Source organism: Malaya genurostris, chromosome 1 (assembly GCF_030247185.1).
Source record: "Malaya genurostris strain Urasoe2022 chromosome 1, Malgen_1.1, whole genome shotgun sequence".
Classification (NCBI taxonomy): domain Eukaryota; kingdom Metazoa; phylum Arthropoda; class Insecta; order Diptera; family Culicidae; genus Malaya; species Malaya genurostris.
In genome coordinates this window covers 24,161,675-24,181,320 of record NC_080570.1, presented here as the reverse complement: position 1 = coordinate 24,181,320, position 19,646 = coordinate 24,161,675, and the positions used below count along the sequence as shown (strand labels likewise).

General features: G+C 40.6%; 1 protein-coding gene across 1 annotated transcript in view; it reads right to left on the bottom strand.

Moving 5' to 3' along the window:
• Window positions 1–2,378: 2,378 nt before the first annotated feature.
• The window catches only part of LOC131435025 (calexcitin-1-like), a 93,580-nt gene continuing 76,312 nt past the window's right edge, over window positions 2,379–19,646 (bottom strand). Inside the window, exons 6-7 of the mRNA XM_058602488.1 lie at window positions 5,868–6,003; window positions 2,379–2,955 (exon numbers count right to left, since the gene is read on the bottom strand). Coding sequence (XP_058458471.1) covers window positions 2,845–2,955; window positions 5,868–6,003 — 247 coding nt within the window. The 3' untranslated portion in view covers window positions 2,379–2,844. The remainder of the gene's footprint in view (window positions 2,956–5,867; window positions 6,004–19,646) is intronic.

The following is a 19,646-nucleotide window of genomic DNA, read 5'->3' as shown; positions in this document are numbered from 1 at the left end:
CTCGTTATAAGTGGATAGTATGGACTTTTTCAACTTACGAACCCTAAGGAGTGTATCGAAAATAAGCTATTCACATACATTTGTGTTATGTGTATTTGTGATGTTTTTTTATGCTCAGATCACAGCATGCTGTCCGTTTGGCAGTCAGCTTTCGTTTGTTTATTCGTTTGTGCGGTTGAAATTCTGCGTTTTCAAAATGTCGCGTATTGAAAAGGAAGTGGAAATTAAAGTTCTGGACACATGGCTAAGCGAGAAGGGTATTACTATGCGAAAATTGGCAAAGCGGTTTGGAATTCATTATGCCAGTGTTAAAACCATCATTAATAAGTTTGGGGAACACTATTCTTTGGATGAGCTATCAGGAAGAGGCAGAAAACCTGGTTCTTCCAACCCAAAACTAGCCCAGAAAGTGGTATCTCTATTCATGAAGAACAAATCAATGTCAATACGTGATTTGGCCAAAAAAGCAGGAACGAGTGTCGGAATGATCCAGCGTATCAAGAGGCGAAATCACCTGAAGACCTACAAGAAGCAGAACATCTCGAAACAAAGTGTAGAACAGAAGAAGCGAGCAGCAACAAGGGCCCGGAAATTGTATTCGCGTCTTTTTCAGTGTCCGGAAGCATGCGTTTTGATGGACGATGAGACTTATGTAAAGGAGGACTCAAAAACCCGTCCAGGTCAACAATACTTTACTGTCGTCGTTGGGGAGGATGTGAGCGATGAGGACAGGTTGATTTAAGTGGAGAAATTCGGTCACAAGGTACTGGTATGGCAAGCAATATGTTCCTGTGGTTTGAAGTGAACCATTTGTTACACTACCGGAACTATAAATGCAGAAATCTATCGATCAGAGTGTCTCCAGAAGAGATTGCTGCCTTTATATAAAAAGCATAGTACAACTCCACTATTTTAGCCGGATTTAGCGTCGGCTCACTATGCCAAAACCACTCAATTGGCTTGCAGAAAGGGTATAAATTTTGTTGAGACAAATATCAATTCACCAAATTGCCCTCAGCTTCGACCCAACGAACGTTACTGGGCAATCGTGAAGAGGGTCTTTAAGAAGACTGATAAGGCAGCTGGGAACATGCAGGAGCTCAAAAAAAAATTTGGGCTCAAGCGTCCAAAAAACTGCAACGCAACACTTGTCCGGAACTTGATGAAAAGCGTTCGATCAAAAGTTCGAAAAGTCTTGAAATCTGGTTTTCATTATGCTCAAGTTTAACCTCGTACAATGAAGGATCAATTTTTAGTTTGAATAAAATATCGTTTTTTATCATAATTTGAAAGAAAAATATGTGGATAGCTTAATTTCGATACACTCCTTATTCGCAACTATCAACTATATTGACCATGGGATTCTATTAGCAACATTATCAAAATTAGGAGTTTCTGAGGGTGTTACAAATTGGTTGAGATCTTGTTTAGCTGATAGAATTCTACGTGTTAAGCTTGGTCCAGCAAAATCATCATGTTTCATCACTTAGTCCGGAGTACCCCAGGGAAGCAATCTTGGTCCGTTGTTATTCATTTTATTTTTAGAGTCAGTCGTCACAGTGGTATACTGCGCGCTGTCGACTTCAACCAACGGAAACGGCGTATGATCAACCAAATGAAGGAAGATCTACGAAGATTCCGTGCTTTGAATAGATGGTGAATAGCAGAAATGGCTGGAGACTAGAGCTGCCCGATAAATATGGTAACTTTGAGACAATGATGGAAACATACCTCAGACTGAAAGCAAACACTTGGTCGGGTCGGATTGGCTATAATTCGTCAAACACAAACTTCATGAGAAATCAAGGATTGTTCCCAAATTTGCCAAACATAGAGAGACTATCGTTTGCACAATAAATTGTAATTTTCATCCAGATATCAAAACGAAAACTCAACACAGGATGTTTACATTCGTATAACATATCTCGGAAAGCACCAATGCATTTCTTCCAAGGCTCCTTGCTTAACTATTACCACAAAACCCAAAACACCACTCACAGTCGTGATGATTTAAATTCAATTTCCACATCAAAATGCAAGGAATTTTATAAAACTTTTAGGAAGGCACAGGAAACGAAAAACAAACAAAAAAAAACAAACGAAAGCTCGAGCCATCGCCTACTGGGATTCCTCTTCCGTGAAGTCTCGAAAACGCTCGATTGTTTTTTGGCAGACAAAGTTGATGAAAATGTTTTTTTTTATTCATACACAACTCAGTCAACTTTGACTTGTACAATGTATCATTAATTTTTTTTTCCAACGGGGATCGTTTACATCCTCTGGATGGATCCATCAAATCATCACCGGTTCGCGTGAAAGAGCAAGATAATAAATAGGGGCAGTTTCTTTCAAACCTGTATAAGAAAAACAGCACTCTGTTACACCACACTCTAGATTTATTGATTCGATGATAGCATTATTAGAAGTGTTCTGTTAGGAATGGGTACAGTCGGGCTGAACGTGCTCCGTGTCCATGCCGTTTCTTTTTTGAGCGAATGGAAAAGATTTATTTGATTTTGTTTTGTTTCCTACTATCGCTTACTGGACCTGTGGTGCCATGTTGTGATCTTACGATAAGCTACTACATAATAAAACTCTTTTCTGTAATTCGAAACAACGGCAATTGGCAGGAAACGGATAGCCATTTTCATCCGCAGCTAACCGGTCCCTTTCGGTTGTCACTCCATTAGAAAACATTAATTCGAAATTTGTTGTTATTTTTTGGTGCACGCAATCTTCGTCGCTGCCTGTTTAATTTGTTATTGATTTACCTTTATTTTGCTTATTATTTTTTTATTTCATCTCGATGAGCATCGTAATAACTGAGGCGCAGTCAATTTGGATTTAGAAGGCAATTTTGCCGAAAATGAAATTTCCCGGAGCAGTCGCGTCATCGGAAGAGAAGTACTCGCGCCACAATACGGCAAATTGCTCCCGGTTGACTTCGCCGGCACCCTGAAAAAAATGCAGTCCAATCAGTATGTTCTGTTCCTGCTATATAGCGAATACAAGAAAATAAAGGTTGAATACGAAAAAAATCTCAGATTGCTTGCCGAACGAGCAACACAATTTGCAATTTTTAAGCATTTATGCACTGGAGAAGACCAAAGATAACTATTGAAATACGTATCCGTCGTTTGCTTATTATGAAGAGACTCAAACAAGGCTTGGTTTTCTTTTCGATTTGCAGGCTCAGATTGCTTGCCAAACGAGCAAAGTGATGTGCTATTTTACGTCGTTTATGCACTGAAGAGGACCAAAAATAAGTTATAAAATACGTATCTGTCATTTTTCAGTTTCGAAAAGACTCAAACGAGTTTTTTTTTGCTTTTCAAACCGCAGCCACGGATTGCTTGCCAAACGAGGATCAAAGTTTGCTATTTTGCAGCACTGAAGTGGAGCAAAGATAACAGTTGAAGTACATATCCGTCGTTTACTCATTTTGAAGTGACTCAAACAAGGCTTGGTTTTCCTTTCCATTTGCAGGCTCAGAATGCTTGCCAAACGAGCAAAGTAATGTTATATTTTATATCAATTACGCACTGAAGGGGACCAAAAATAAATAATAAAAGACGGATCTGTCATTTATTTTTAGTTTCGACAATACTGAAACGAGAATTAATTTGATTTTCAATCCGCAGTCGCAGATTGCTTGCCGAACGAGCAACACAATTTACAATTTTGAAGCATTTATGGACTCATGTAGACCAAAGATAACTGTTGAAGTACGTAGCCGTCGTTTACTAATTTTGTCGAGACTCTGACTAGGATTGTTTAGCTTTACAATCCGAAGCCACAGATTGCTTGCCAAACGAGTAAAACAATGTGCTATTTTACATCATTTATGCACTGAAGATGACCGAAAAAAGTTATTGAAGAGACTCAAACGAAGATTGTTTTTCTTTTCAATCCGCAGCCTCAAATTGCTTGCCAAACAAGACACAAAATTTATCATTTTACACCATTTATGCACTGAAGAGGACCACAGATAATTGTTGAAATGTGTATCTTTCAATTACTAGTTTAGAAAAAACTCAAGCGAGGATTGTTTTACTTTTCAATTCGCAACCGTAGATTGCTTGCCAAACGAGGAACACAATTTGCAATTTTACAGCATTTGTGCCTTGAAGAAGAACAAAGGTAACTGTTGAAATACGTATCTTTCATTTTCTAGTTTCGAAAAGACTCAAACGAGGATTGATTTTCTTTTCATTCCTCAGTCACAGATTGCTTGCCAAATTAGGAGCAAAATTTCCTATTTAGCAGCATTTGCCCACTGAAGAAGAACAAAGTTTACTGTTGAAATACGTATTTGTCATTTACCTAGTTTTGAAATGATTTAAACGAAGATTTTTTGCTTTTCAATCCAAGGCCAAAGATTGCTTGCCAAACGAGGATCAAAGTTTACTATTTTACAGCACTGAAGAGGAGTAAAGATAACTGTTGAAGTACGTATCCGTCGTTTACTCATTTTGAAGAGACTCAAACGTGGATTTTTAACTTTTCAAATCGCAGCCTCAGATTGCTTGCCAAACGAGGAACACCGTTTACCAATTTACAGCTTTTTTTCCACTGAAGAGCTCCAAAGCTTATTGTTGAAAAACGTATCTGTCATTTACTAATTTTGAAGAGACTCAAACAAGTTTTTTACTTTCTAATCCGAGGTCACAGATTGCTTGCCAAACGGGGATAATTGTTGAAATACGTATCTTTCAATTACTTCAAAATAATTTTAACGATGATTTTTTGCTTCTCAAACCGCAGCCACAGATTGCTTGCCAAACGAGATGCGCAATTTGCAATTTTATTGCATTTGTTCACTGAAGAAGGCCAAAGATAATTGTTGAAACACACATCTGTCATTTACTAGTTTCGAAAAGATTCAAATGAGAATTGTTTTTCTTTTCAATCCACAGCCACAGATTGCTTGCCAAATGAGGAGCAAAATTTGCTATTTTACTGCAATAGCCCCAAGATAAGTGTTGAAATACGTAACTGTCATTTACTAGTTTCGAAAAGACAGAAATGAGGATTGTTTTGCTATTCAATCCTAAGCCACATCTTGCTCATCAAACGAGCAAAACAATGTGCTATTTTACATAATTAATACACTGAAGAAGACTAAAGATAACTGCTGAAATTTACTAATTTCGAAAAGACTCTGAAAATGATTGTTTTTCTTTTCCATTCGCAGACACAGATTGCTTGCTAAACGAGGAATAAAATTTGCAATTCTACAGCATTGATATACTGAAGAGAACCAAAGACGATTGTTGTAATACGTATCTGTCATTTACTCATTTTGAAGAAACCTAAGGTTTGGTTTTCTCTTCAATTCGCACGCTCAGATTGCTTGCCAAACGAGGTGCAACATTTTCAATTTTACTATTCTTGTATTTTATTTTTCTTATATAATTTTTGAAATGCGCATATTTCATTTAATGACACTTCAGAATGACACTTCTGTGGTTCAAAATGTTCCATTGATTAACAACTTAGCACAATTTTTCCCTAAAAACTACCTCAACCAGCTCTATTGGATATTTTCAAGCAAGATATGAACCCGGAGATGCGAAACTAGTGCCATTTACTTCACCTCTTACGATGACTACCGCTCTCGAGTCTTGAACATGAAGACTAGAATTTTTCTTGAGAACGAACATTTTCGCATTCCGACATTGCCTCATCAATTGAACTTACACTGCCAGTCAATGCCTGCTGTGATTCAGATAAGTTTTCAAAATTTTACTCGTATCATTAAGGTTTAGTTTTTTTTTTTAGCGTCCGATTTTTTTCGTGATCAACCTTCTTGTATTCGGAATGTTAACTAGATAACTAAAACAAATGAAAAAGAAAATCACGCTTACCTTCGACATCTTCTTGAAAGCCTCCAGGCACTCCTTCTTGTCAACTCCGTAACTCGAATAAACAGAGGAAAACTCCTCCGAGTCAATGGTTCCATCGTTGGAAGCATCCTCGAGATCGAACATGAAATTCATGTATCTGAAAATAAAATAAAATAAAAAAGAGAATTGCGTTAGCGTTTTTCCCCGCGATGAAAACTTAGTTCAGGTGAAATTTAACACCTTCATTGTGACTGACAGGGCAGGACTCTGGGCACACTGTCAAGAAACTAATTGGGCGCTGCTTGTGTGCTTTTTGCCAAAGGCATTAGCCACCGTTGAAAGCAAACAAGCGATTGATTAAGGACAACATCATCTAGGCGAACGTTAAAAAAACGGAATCCATAGTTGGCCGAATCGGAAGAGGGTTCGAGTGCTAGGTTCGAATGCAGTGCAACGTTGCATTTACGGTTGTTTTATCATGTTTAGAAAAATGCGGGTGGGTAATGTCACAGACATAACTGGAGGACGTGAATACGAATAAAACTTGCATGTTTCTTCGACATTTATTAGTCTATATTTCAAATATTTACATTATTGCTGTCCTGATCGTGCTATAAGGCTTGTTCGCGATGAAATCTGAAAACGTATATTTTTGGAAATATTTCATCATCGTGTGAAATATTTCGCAGACTGATGAACGTATGCCTGTTTATTGTGAAAAATCAATTTTTGGTGATACTACAAGCTTTCAGATCAAAGTTTTCGATTTCAGTGCATTTCCTGAATTCAACTTTAAAATTTGTTTTCAGAATTCAGCTTCGGAATTCGGTTCCAGAATCCATTGTCAATGTCCAAATTCCGGAAAAAAAAATCCGGAATCCATTTTCAGAATCCAACTCTACTATTCGAGTCCAGTTCCAGTATCGCGGTTCAGAATTCAGGTTCGCCATTCAGTTTCTGAATTCATTCACAGAATTCAGCTCCAGAATTCAGTTACAGAATTAAAGAATTCAGTTCTAGAACATAATTAAAAAATTCAGATTCGATGTTCATTGCTTGAATTCAATTCCAAAATTCCGTGCCAGAATGCAGTTCCAGAATCCATTTTCGATATAAAAATTCAGATAAAATTGCTGAATTCATTTTCAGAATCCAACTCCAGAACTCAGGTTCATAACTTAGTTCTAGAATTTATTTCCAGAATTCAGTTCCAAAATACAGGTTCAGAATCGTGGTTCAGAATTTAGGGTCACAGTTTATTTCCAGAATCCTGCTTCTAAATTAACCTCAAGAACCCAGGTTCAGAATTCAACGTATTTGGTCTTGGTTTTTAGGCTTAGGTTCGGGTCTTAGTCATTAGTCTTGGCTCTGGGTCTATTTCTTCGTCTTTCTTGGGTCTAGGTCTGGGTGTTTGTTTTGGTCTTGAGTTTTGAGTGTTGGGTCGTGAATCTTTAGTCTTGTGTCTTGATCTTAGTCTTGTTCTTGATTTGTCTTGATTCAGTGTCTTGGGCATAGTCTAGGGTCTAGATGTTAGTCTGGTTCTGAGTGTTGGTTGTGGGTCTTGAGTTTTGAATCCTGGGTCTTGAGTCTTTTGGTCTTCATTTTGAACTTTCTGGACCATGGTCTGGGTGTTTGTCTTGGGCTTAGTCTTTAAACTTTAGTCTGAGTCTTGGGCTTAGTTTTTAATCTTGGTCTTGGTCATAAGTCTTGGGTATGGGTCTTGAGTCTTGAATTTTGAGTCTTGGGTCTTGGTCTTGTTCTTGGTTTGTCTTGGTCTCGTGTCTTGGGTCTGGGTCTTGGGCTTAGTCTTCAGTCTTGAACTTAGTCTTGGGTCTGGATCTTTAGTCATGGGTCTGGGTGTGGGTTTTGGTCATAAGACATGAGTCTGGGCCTTACTTTTAGGTCTTGAGTTTTGAGACTTGGGTCGTGAATTTCTAGTCTTGGGCTTGATCTTGCTCGTATTCTTGGTTTGTCTTGGTCTGAGTCTTCAGCTCAGTCTTTAGTCTTGGTGCTGAGACTTGGGCTTAGTTTTTAGTCTTTGGTCTGGGTCTGGATTTTAGTCTTGTGTCTTGGGTCTTGAGTTTTGAGTCTTGGGTCTTGTTATTGGTTTTAGGTCTGGGTATTTGTCTTGGTCTTATGTTTTGGGTCTGGGTCTTAAGTCTTGAGCTTAGCCTTGGATCAGAATCTTTAGTCTTAGGTGTGGGTAAGCGTCTTGTTCATAAGTCCTGCGTTTGGGTCTTGGTTTTTGGGTTTTGATCTTGGATATGTTCTGGATATGTCTGGTCTCGTCTTGGGTGTGTATCTTGGGCTTACTCTTTAGTCTTGGGTCTGAGTCTTGTTATTTGTCTTCCTGGGTTGTGGTATGGGTATTTGTCTTAGTCTTATGTTTTGGGTCTGGGTCTTAAGTGTTGAGCTTAGTCTTGGGTCTGGGTGTGGGTCTTGATCATAAGTCTTAGATCTGGATCTTGGTATTTCTTCTTAGGTCTTGAGTTTTGAGTCTTGGATCTTGAGGTCTTGGGTCTTGTTCTTGGGTCTAGGTCTGGATATTTGTTTTGGTCTTATATCTTGGGTCTTTGATCTTGGTATTTAGTCTTGCGCCAGGGTCTCGGTCTTATATCTTGGGTCTGTATCTCAGTCTTGAGTTTTGAGTCGTTGGTCGTGAATCTGTAGTCTTGAGTCTTGGGTCTCTGGTCTGGAGTCTTTGGTCTTGGGTCTTGAGTTTTGAATCTTGGGTCTTGATCTTGGTCTTGTTTTTGGTTTGTCTTGGGTCAGGGTATTTGTCTGGGTCTGGGTTCTAGGTGCTTGATCTTGGTATTAAGTCTTGGGCCTGCGTCTTGGTCTTATGTCTTGGGTCTTGATCTGAGACTTGAGTTTTGAGTCTTGGGTCTTGCGTCTTTAGTCTTGGGTCTAGATCTTGATTATGGGCCTTGAGTTTTGAGTCTTGGGTCGTGCAACTGTAGTCTTGAGTCTGAAGTCATGAGTTTTTAAAGCCTTGAGTCTTGGGTCTTTGGTCTTGGGCCTTTGGCCTTGGGTCGTGAATCTTCAATCTTGGGTTTTGATCTTTGTCTTGTTTTTGGTTTGTATTGGCCTTATGTATTGGGTCTGAGTTTTGAACATCAGGAATCAGGAATCAGAACAAATTGGCTCAAATGGCACGTTCCCCTTGATATTTGGAGATTTGTGCCTTGCCATCAATTTGTTTTTAGCATCATTTTCCCGATATATAAGAGGGAAGGATTGAAAGGAAATGGTAAGGGTTGAACTAGGAGGATGGGAAAAATTGACGACACAAAAACACATAAAAGCAGAAGTAAATTCTGCACCCCTAAGGGATGCTGAACAATCTGCTGAGGATCACATTTAGTGGAAGCAGAAGGAAATTCTGAACCTCTACGAGGTCCCGAACAGTCTGCTGTTAATAAAACCTCCAACCCCCGAGAGGATTTAGAGATCTTACAAAAGCGACACCATTCTGCACTCCCGGAAGAATGCAGAACGACTCGCAGTATGTACGAGCAGAAGTAAATGCGGTACCCCCCAGAGGATGCCAAACAATCTGCCAAACCCTATTTAAGGTGAATACAGAAGGGATTCATTCACTCCAGGAAGAACGATGAACCCTTCTGACTATAGCTCCTTACCACATTGGGTGAGAAACGAGAGAATATCCTTCAATTTTAGCTCCGCATACACAGACTCAACCATGTATGGAGAACCAAAAACCCGGATACGTAGCTGCGTCAATGCGGGACAGTTACATATCAGATGATATGAAGTACCATAATCGCATTCACACAAATCACACGAATAATACTCAGCACGTTGAATAGTAGCCATGTGATAATTGAGTTTGCAATGTCCAGTCAGAGCTCTGACCAGAATACTTCAATGATACTTGGAGAAATGCAGTAGACACTTTGACATTTTCAGATTTAAATCTGGTAGAAATGCTTTTGTCTGAGCGCAAGTTTGCAAGCTGCGCCAGTAGCTGGCATGTTTGGATGCAGCCCAAGAACGTATCTTGTGCTTTATCCAACTAGTTGAAAGTGGTAAAGCTGGTTCAGGACCAACGAAATCATTCGTTGCACCAGCTCTAGCCAACTCATCAGCCCATTCATTTCCAGTAATACCAGAATGGCCGGGTACCCATATGAAGTAAACAGCATTTGAAATGCTGAGGTCTTCAATTTGAGTTCGACATGCGATCACTAGATTCGACCGTGAGTCATTCGAACTGAGTGCTTTTAAGGCTGCCTGACTGTCGGAACAAAAATAAATACGTTTACCACAGATCCTCTGCTGAAGTGCCGATTGTACTCCACACAGAATTGCGTAGATTTCTGCTTGGAACACAGTACAGTATCTACCAAGTGAATGAGACTGCTCCAGCCTATTTCACGACAGTAGATACCAGCACCAGCACGACCATTCAACAGAGAACCGTCCGTAAAACAAACTATGTGTTCATCAAGTTGTCGTTCCAGACAACCAGACAATCATTCCTAACGAAGAGGATAGCTCACTTTGAATGTTTTAAAAGGAAAACTGCATGTGAGAGTTAGGTCACTAGGAGCGAGTAAATACTCATCCCACGGAACCATTTGAGACCACAAGCGAGTGTGACTGGTAGCATATTCTAATGGGTTACTGTTCCAAAGCCCTGTAACCCTAAGACGGTATGCACAAGATAATGCTTCTTGTTTTAGGAACACATATAGTGGTTTAATGCACAGTAGCGCCTCTAGAGCAGCAGTAGGAGTTGTCGTGAATGCTCCTGTCATCGCCATTAGGACCATCCTTTGGAGATGATTTAGCTTTGACTGAACTGTCGCGACTTCTCCTTTCTGCCACCATACAAGACATCCATATGCTAAAATTGGTCTAACGATAGTTGTGTAGATCCAATGAATATATCTGGGTTTGAGTCCCCATGATTTTCCAAAAGCTCGTCTGCATTGGCCGAAAGCCATGCAAGCTCTTTTAATCCTGAAATCAATGTGAGCAGACCAATTCAGTTTTGAGTCAAGAATAACCCCGACGTATTTAACTTGATCGACCACAGTGACCCCTGAAGCAAAGAACTGCAACGGACGAGCTCCTGTAATTATCCTACGATGAGTGAAAAGCACCATTGATGTTTTGCCCGGATTTACAGATAATCCAAACCTGACAACACCATTGTTCAACAGATCGCAGGGCTTGCTGCATTAAATCAAAGAGAGTGTTAATGCTTATACCGGTCATCAATATATGATAATCGTCGGCAAAACCATAAGTCGGAAATCCAAGGTTATTAAGTTTCCTTAACAAACTATCAGCGACTAGGTTCCATAAAAGTGGGGATAGTACACCACCTTGAGGACACCCACAGACACTCAGCTTTCTAATCTCTGGCCCGCCGAAGCGATGATCAAAGAAGTTGATTGCTAAGCATTGCGTGTATCCAGTAAGGGAAAAACCCAAGATATTCCGTTCACGACTGCAATGTTTAACCTCCTGCAGCCATTCAGCCATCGGCACGGAAATACACCTTGACTTAGGAGTTCCTATTTTTGTGGCCTTTTACGACATGGAATAGGAAACCAGTGGATCAATTCTTGGTAAAAAATAATTCCGCCGGATGCCACACGGCTTACCTGTTTGGTGGACTTATACCACCGGTACAGGTGGACCGTAGCGTTATTCTTAGCAGTTGGGAAACCGCTACCGACACTACACGGCTATCTAGGCTGCTCAGAGAGGGAAGTTAACATTGATGGTCAACTTCCATGGATGGCCGAGCAGCCGTATTTGTCTTAGTCTTATGTTTTGGGTCTGGGTCTTAAGTGTTGAGCTTAGTCTTGGGTCTGGGTGTGGGTCTTGATCATAAGTCTTAGATCTGGATCTTGGTATTTCTTCTTAGGTCTTGAGTTTTGAGTCTTGGATCTTGAGGTCTTGGGTCTTGTTCTTGGGTCTAGGTCTGGATATTTGTTTTGGTCTTATATCTTGGGTCTTTGATCTTGGTAAAGGGTGATTTTTTAAGAGCTTGAGAACTTTTTTAAACAATAAAACGCATAAAATTTGCAAAATCTCATCGGTTCTTTATTTTAAACGTTAGATTGGTACATGACATTTACTTTTTGAAGATAATTTCATTTAAATGTTGACCGCGGCTGCGTCTTAGGTGGTCCATTCGGAAAATCCGCTTTTTTATCGACAAATTTTGTTCAGCGATGAGGCTCATTTCTGGTTGAATGGCTACGTAAATAAGCAAAATTGCCGCATTTGGAGTGAAGAGCAACCAGAAGCCGTTCAAGAACTGCCCATGCATCCCGAAAACTGCACTGTTTGGTGTGGTTTGTACGCTGGTGGAATCATTGGACCGTATTTTTTCAAAGATGCTGTTGGACGCAACGTTACAGTGAATGGCGATCGCTATCGTTCGATGCTAACAAACTTTTTGTTGCCAAAAATGGAAGAACTGAACTTGGTTGACATGTGGTTTCAACAAGATGGCGCTACATGCCACACAGCTCGCGATTCTATGGCCATTTTGAGGGAAAACTTCGGAGAACAATTCATCTCAAGAAATGGACCGGTAAGTTGGCCACCAAGATCATGCGATTTGACGCCTTTAGACTATTTTTTGTGGGGCTACGTCAAGTCTAAAGTCTACAGAAATAAGCCAGTAACTATTCCAGCTTTGGAAGACAACATTTCCGAAGAAATTCGGGCTATTCCGGCCGAAATGCTCGAAAAAGTTGCCCAAAATTGGACTTTCCGAATGGACCACCTAAGACGCAGCCGCGGTCAACATTTAAATGAAATTATCTTCAAAAAGTAAATGTCATGTACCAATCTAACGTTTAAAATAAAGAACCGATGAGTTTTTGCAAATTTTATGCGTTTTATTGTTTAAAAAAGTTCTCAAGCTCTTAAAAAATCACCCTTTATTTAGTCTTGCGCCAGGGTCTCGGTCTTATATCTTGGGTCTGTATCTCAGTCTTGAGTTTTGAGTCGTTGGTCGTGAATCTGTAGTCTTGAGTCTTGGGTCTCTGGTCTGGAGTCTTTGGTCTTGGGTCTTGAGTTTTGAATCTTGGGTCTTGATCTTGGTCTTGTTTTTGGTTTGTCTTGGGTCAGGGTATTTGTCTGGGTCTGGGTTCTAGGTGCTTGATCTTGGTATTAAGTCTTGGGCCTGCGTCTTGGTCTTATGTCTTGGGTCTTGATCTGAGACTTGAGTTTTGAGTCTTGGGTCTTGCGTCTTTAGTCTTGGGTCTAGATCTTGATTATGGGCCTTGAGTTTTGAGTCTTGGGTCGTGCAACTGTAGTCTTGAGTCTGAAGTCATGAGTTTTTAAAGCCTTGAGTCTTGGGTCTTTGGTCTTGGGCCTTTGGCCTTGGGTCGTGAATCTTCAATCTTGGGTTTTGATCTTTGTCTTGTTTTTGGTTTGTATTGGCCTTATGTATTGGGTCTGAGTTTTGAACATAGTCTTTAGTCTTGGGTCTGGATTTTGGGTTGTGAATCTTTAGTCTTGGGTCTTGTTTTTGGTTTGTCTTGGGTCTGGGCATGTGTCTTGATCTTATTTCTATTATCTTGGATCTTTGGTCCTGGTTTTGAACTCTGGACTTATGGCTATCGGTTCTTGGTTCTTGGCTCTTGACTCTTGGCTCTCGGCTCTAAGCTCTTGGTTCTTGGTTTTAGGTTCTTGTCTCTTAGCCCTTGGATCTTGACTCTTGGCTTTTGGCTCTCGGGTCTTGGCTCTTGGATCTTGGTTCATGGCTCTTGTTTCTTGGCTTTTGGCTCATGACTTTTGGCTTTTGGCTTTTGGTTCTCGACTCTTGGCTCTTGGCGTTTGACTTTTAGCTCTTGACTATTGGCTCTTGACTCTTGGCTCTTGACTCTTGACTCTTGACTTTTGGCTCTGTGCTCTTGGCTCTTGGCTTTTGGTTCTCGGTTCTTGACTCTTGCTCTCGGTTCTTGGCTCTTGGCTCTCTTGGCTCTCGGTTCTTGGGTCTTGGCTCTCGGTTCTTGGGTCTTGACTCTCGGTTCTTGGTTCTTGACTCTTGGCTTTTGGCTCTCGGCTCTGAAACCTCGGCCTTAGGATCATAAATCTTGGTTCTTGGTTCTTGACTCTTGGCTCTTAACTCTTAGTTCTTGGCTCTTGGCTTTTGGCTCTTGGTTCTCGGCTCTTAGCTCTTGGATTTTGGTTCATGGTTCTTGGCTCTTAACCCTTGGCTCTCGGGTCTTAGCTCACTCGGCTCTGGGCTCTTGGAACTTGGTTCAGGGCTCTCGATTATTCGTTCTTGATTCTTGGCTCTTGACTCTTGGCTCTTGGCTCTTAACTCTTTACTCTCGGCTCTTGGCTCTCGGTTCTTAGCTCTTGGTTCTTGGATCTTGTCTCTTAGTTCTTGGTTCTTGGATCTCAGTTCTTGGCTCTTGGCTCTTAGCTCTTAGGTCTGAGTTTTTGGTTCTTGACTTTTGGCTTTTGGATTTTGACACTTGACCGTTGGCTTTTGGTTTTTGGTTCTCGACTCTTGGCTCTTGGCTCTCGGCTCTTAGCTCTTTGTTCTTGGTACTTGATTCTTGGCTCTTGGATCTTGGTTCTTGACGCTTGGCATTGGTTCTTGGTTCTTAACTCTTGGCTTTTAATTTTTGACTCTTATCTCTTGACTCTTGGCTTTAGCATCTTGACTTTTGGTTGTTTGCTTTTGTTTCTTGGTTCTTGATTCTCGGCTCTTGTCTCTTAGTTCTTGGCTCTAGGCTCTTGAATCTTTACTTTTGGTTCTTAACTTTTGGCTCTTAGCTCTTGGTTCTTAACTCTTGGCTCTTGACTTTTGGCTCTTACCTCTTGACTCTTGGCTTTTGACTGTTGGCTCTTGGTTCTTCATTCTTTGCTCTTGGCTTTTGGCTCTCGGCTCTTGGCTTTTGGATCTTGGCTATTGACTCTTGGCTCTCGGTTCTTGGATCTTGGCTCTTGGCTCTTGGCTCTCGGTTCTTAGTTCTTGGCTCTTGGATTTTGACTCTTGACTCTTGGCTTTTGACTCTTGGTTCTTTTCTTTTGGCTCTTTTCTCTTGGTTCTTGGCTCTTAACTCTTAGTTCTTGGTCCTTGATACCTTGACTCTTGGCTCTCGGTTCTTAGCTCTTGGCTTTTGGCTTTTGGCTTTTGGTTCTTGAGTTTTGAGTCTTGAGTCTTGGACTTGGCCTTTAATCTTGGGTCTTGGTTCCTTGATCTGTGGTCTTTGGAATCGAGTCATGGTTATGGACTAAGTGTTTCTCTTGGCCTTGTTTTCGCTTTTTGTGTGTCCAGTTTTTTCATTCCTCATAATTTTCTCAGAGATTCCTTAATCGGTTCCAACATTCCTAGGCCTGTTTGGTCAAATTCAAAGGGCAGATGGTTTTCGATTCCGGAGTTATTATCGTATAAGTGACCTAACCGACAAACAGTTATTTTTTTTTCAATCCGGTCATTTTTTCCGTTTCAAAACTATTATTAGGTCATAGATCATAATCGAAAGACATAACCAACCATTTACAATATATTTAATTCGTTCGATTTTCTTGGTAATGGCTGAACTGATTTCAACGATCGTAGAATTTTTCGAAAGATACTACTATCTATTCACCATTCGATATCCAATGAAGTATCTTTGCCCTACTAAACTTAAATCGCAAAACTTATACACCTAAAATGAAGTCCGTCTACACAGTTTCAACTCGAGTTAGTCTCATTTTGTGCCTCCCCTCCCGGAAAGTCTTCAACGGAAAACAATTTATGCGCTGGGTTCATCAGATATTCATAATAAATTTAACGAACGGCCTAGCAATCTCCCGCACCCGAAGGGAAAAAAACCGTTCCGAGATAAATTCTTCACGACAGCCAAATCCTCCGGACTTTCTGTTTAAAGTTTAAATCCCCTCTTCCTTGTCGGGCTTACAAATTACTCGCTTTTACCTATTTTATATTTGGACGTAAATTTACAAGTATATCTTCATAAAAATCAAGCTCACGAACCTGGCAATGAGCGGCGCCACAGTCGGGGGCAACGAAACGGGGCCAGTCGCGCTTCCCCCGGATGTAAATGGAACACGAACACACCCCATAATCTAAATGAAGGATCAGCGGCGATGGAGGAAGCCGTCATAGTTTTTTGCTTTCTTTTCGTCCCGGACCTTTTATGTTAGCAGGGCGCGGGACTGTGGGCTGGCCGTCGCGTCGGTGCAGGGAAAGATTCTAACATCGCCGGATTCCGCCGATGCGCTACGAGGAAAGAGCCAAGCCTCGTCCCAACTAGAACCTGGGACCAGCTATTTGAACGATCTGATTAAATTTGCACCGAAAACGGAAGGATGTTTCAGGCGGAATAGGAATAGGAGTAGGAATCGAATTCACGGTGGGTTGAGTTTGAGATTTCTCTGGTCCACTTTTTTTTTGTTTTCAATGAGAAGGTAATTGACCAGATTAGGTGTGTTGAAGCGATCCCAGAAAAAGTTTCTTCTTAGTAAAAAATGATTGTTATGAATCAATCGTTGCAGATCCTACCTCATTGACAATTGATTGTGGTGCTTAACCCGACCCACCGTGATTGGAAACCACCGACGCTCGTACGAGCATTAACACGTTCTAGCTGCAATAAGTGGGGGTGAAAACGCCAAGCCGCCCGGATCGATCCAATCAAATCTCACAGCTCGTAAAGTTCTCAACGGCAAACCCTACTGAGGTAGGCTGAAGTGGAACCTTCTAAACGGTTACTCAACTAGAAGCTCTTTAAAGAATGAGCTTTATCTATTCCTTCATCCCGTGTGTGTGTGTGTATGCCGGTGTTGCTGCACGGAAGGATAAAAAGAAAAGGGCTTGGCGCGCGCACACACACACCATGTATGTGTGATTCCTCTACAGCTCAGCTGAAGGCCAAAAGCTGGAGCACAGCAAAAGTAATGTCAGCGTCAGAGTCAAACATAGGCAGCAAAGGTGAACAAAGGAAGAACTTGGCTTTCGTCGTTTATTGCTTTTCCTACGTGGCCGCGAACTGTGGCGAGAAAAAAGGCTGCATTATTCATACAACTGAGTGAAAGAGATAGCGAGAGAGAGAGAGAGAGAGAGAGAGAGAGAGGTGCTTTTATTTGTCAACTTTGTACTACGGAGGAATCTGTGGGAACTGTGATCAGGATTTCAATTGCCATCTCCCCGGTGACAGCACGGTAATTGAACGATTTCGACGATGATCCTTCTAGCGAGAGACACATCACCTTCCAACGCGCAAGGTACGGCAGAATCCCGGAGTAGCTAATTTACGGTGCCAAGTGATATGCAAACTCCGTCACCGTCGTCACCCGATCCATCGGGGTAGTGAATTGCTATCTACGAATTCTGAATTATCCCGGTGAAATGCAAATTACTGCAAGGTGAGGGGGGGAAGGAGGGGATTGTGCCGTCTATCAAATTCGAGATCAAAATCACGGTGTTTGAAATGCAACGAAGTGGTTTTAACAATCCCGCTCATCAGACGAGGAAAGTGTTTATTTTATCCTGTTCGGGACTCGAAGAAGCTCAGCTCAGTGCAGTGCAGTGCTGCCGCAATGGCAATCTGTCAGTTTGAAACTAATTTGCACTAATCGCCGTTAGTAAGCACTTGTGCGAAATATTCAATTCTCCAAAGTGGGAAAACTAACTATTTTTATTCACTGGAACATTTCATGACAAAATGGAAAGAGTCTGTAAATGTCACGATTGCAGATGAGCTGTAGCGGACAAATTTCCTCACATTTTCTTATGTTGAAACTGGCGCAATGGACTCCTGATTTTTATTTAATAATAGAGTTTTATATCAATTGTTGCCATTGACATCAAAATCATAATATTCATGGTTCGAAGGTCATGTTGTGCATCTGGTGGGATAAAAAGGGTGTTGTGTACTATGAGCTACTACAACCATACGGTACTACAACGGACGATCTGTAGAGGCTGCAATTGATGCATTTAAACCGTGCATTACGAGAAGAACGACCGAAATACAACCAAAAACATGATAAAGTTTCTCTCTTCAATGACAACGCTCAGTCTCATTTCGCAAAAAACGCTCAAGTGGGACTTTTTGCCGCACCCGCCGTATTCTCCTGACATTGCGCTTTCTGATTACTGGTTGTTCTTTCGTAGAAATCAAATATTGGTTTCAAACTTGGATCACCTCAAAAGACGAGACATTTTTTCGAGATGGAATTCGAGAATTGCCTGAGAGGTGTGAAAAAGTTGTAACTAGCGATGGACGATACTTTTATTAATCTTTAGATTCTTTTTGTTTTGAAATAAATTCATGTTTGACCCAAAAAAACGAACCGAATATGTAATATGAAAATTCATTATTTTCCCCAAATCATGACTCGTTTTGCTCATGTTGAGATCTGCCCGTGCACAAAATTCAAACTTTCTAGAATATTTGGAGTCGAAGTAGTTAGCGACCTTCTTTTCACGCGAGGCTTACTGAGTTGGTACAAAAAGTAAAAAAAAAATTATCTGTTTCATTCATTTTAACCTGCACACGTCATTTCGGTCGGTTTAGGTTCAGAGTTCTGTTTTGGAATCTAGTTCATTTCCAGAATTCTTTATCCGAATCCAAGAATCCAGATCTAAATAAAGTTCCAAAATCTATATCATGCATTTCCAGGCCGAAAAATCCGAACCAGAATTCAGGTACACACTTCAGTTTTTGAACTCATTTCCTGAATCCAGATCCAAAATACAGCTTCAAAATCCAGGATCCGAATCAGGTCCAGAATCTAGGCCAGTAATTCAGAACCAGAATTCCGAGAACACGGCCCAGATACCCAAAATTAATTTAAAAAACCCAGAATTTCAGTTCTAGAGTTCTGAATTTCAGTTCTGGTTCTGGATTTCAGAACCAGAATCCATGCCCAATATTCAGTTCCAGAATTCCAGTCCCGAATTCGTTTTCAGATTTTTAGTCAAAATTCGTCAAGTCAAATTAAGAATTCATTTCTGAAATCCAGTTCATTTCCCGAATCCAAGTTCAGAAATTCCAAAACTCGAATTCATATTCAGAATCTAGGTTCGAAAATAAAATCCAAAACCCTGCACTAAATTTCAAAATTCTATCCCAGAATCCAGGTTCAAAATTCAATGCCAGAATTTCTTAAATCAATTTAAAAACCTAAACCCCGAATCCCAGAATTCAGTTCTATGTTTGGGTCCCAAAATTCATTTCAAGAATTAATTTCCAGAATCCTATTCCAAAATCCACATGGTCCACATTTCAGGTCCAAAATTAACTCCAGATCTAAAGTTTAGGTTCTACATCATTGCTATTAAGAGAAGCATCATCGTTTTCCGCCAGAAACATTCACACAGCAGTTCGAAAAAGGTGGATTCTGTTCTTTTTAAGACCAACATATCGATGAGTCACGTTTCTGACATTATCCATCCATTTTTCTTTCGATTCCGCATAAATTGGTGGCGTTTTGCTGACTTGCTTGTTAGAAATTCACTGAAGCTTTACTTACGCGAGGAATACCGTACCATACAAATAATTCCGCGGAACTTCGAGAATTTGCATAAAAAAGCGTAACTTAAGAAAAATGAATTGGAAATCTGTGAAAAAATACGTCACTTCGAAAATTCGCGTTTTTTGTTCACGCGTCATTTCGAAAATTTGCATAAAAAAATCGCGTAACTTTGGAAAGCCGCCCAACTGCGAAAATGAGCATAAAAAAATCGCATAGGCTTGGAAGTCCCCGTGAATAAGAACCTACCTTCGAAAATTCACATGGGAAAAGAACGGATGACTTTAGAAATCCGTGAAACTTCGA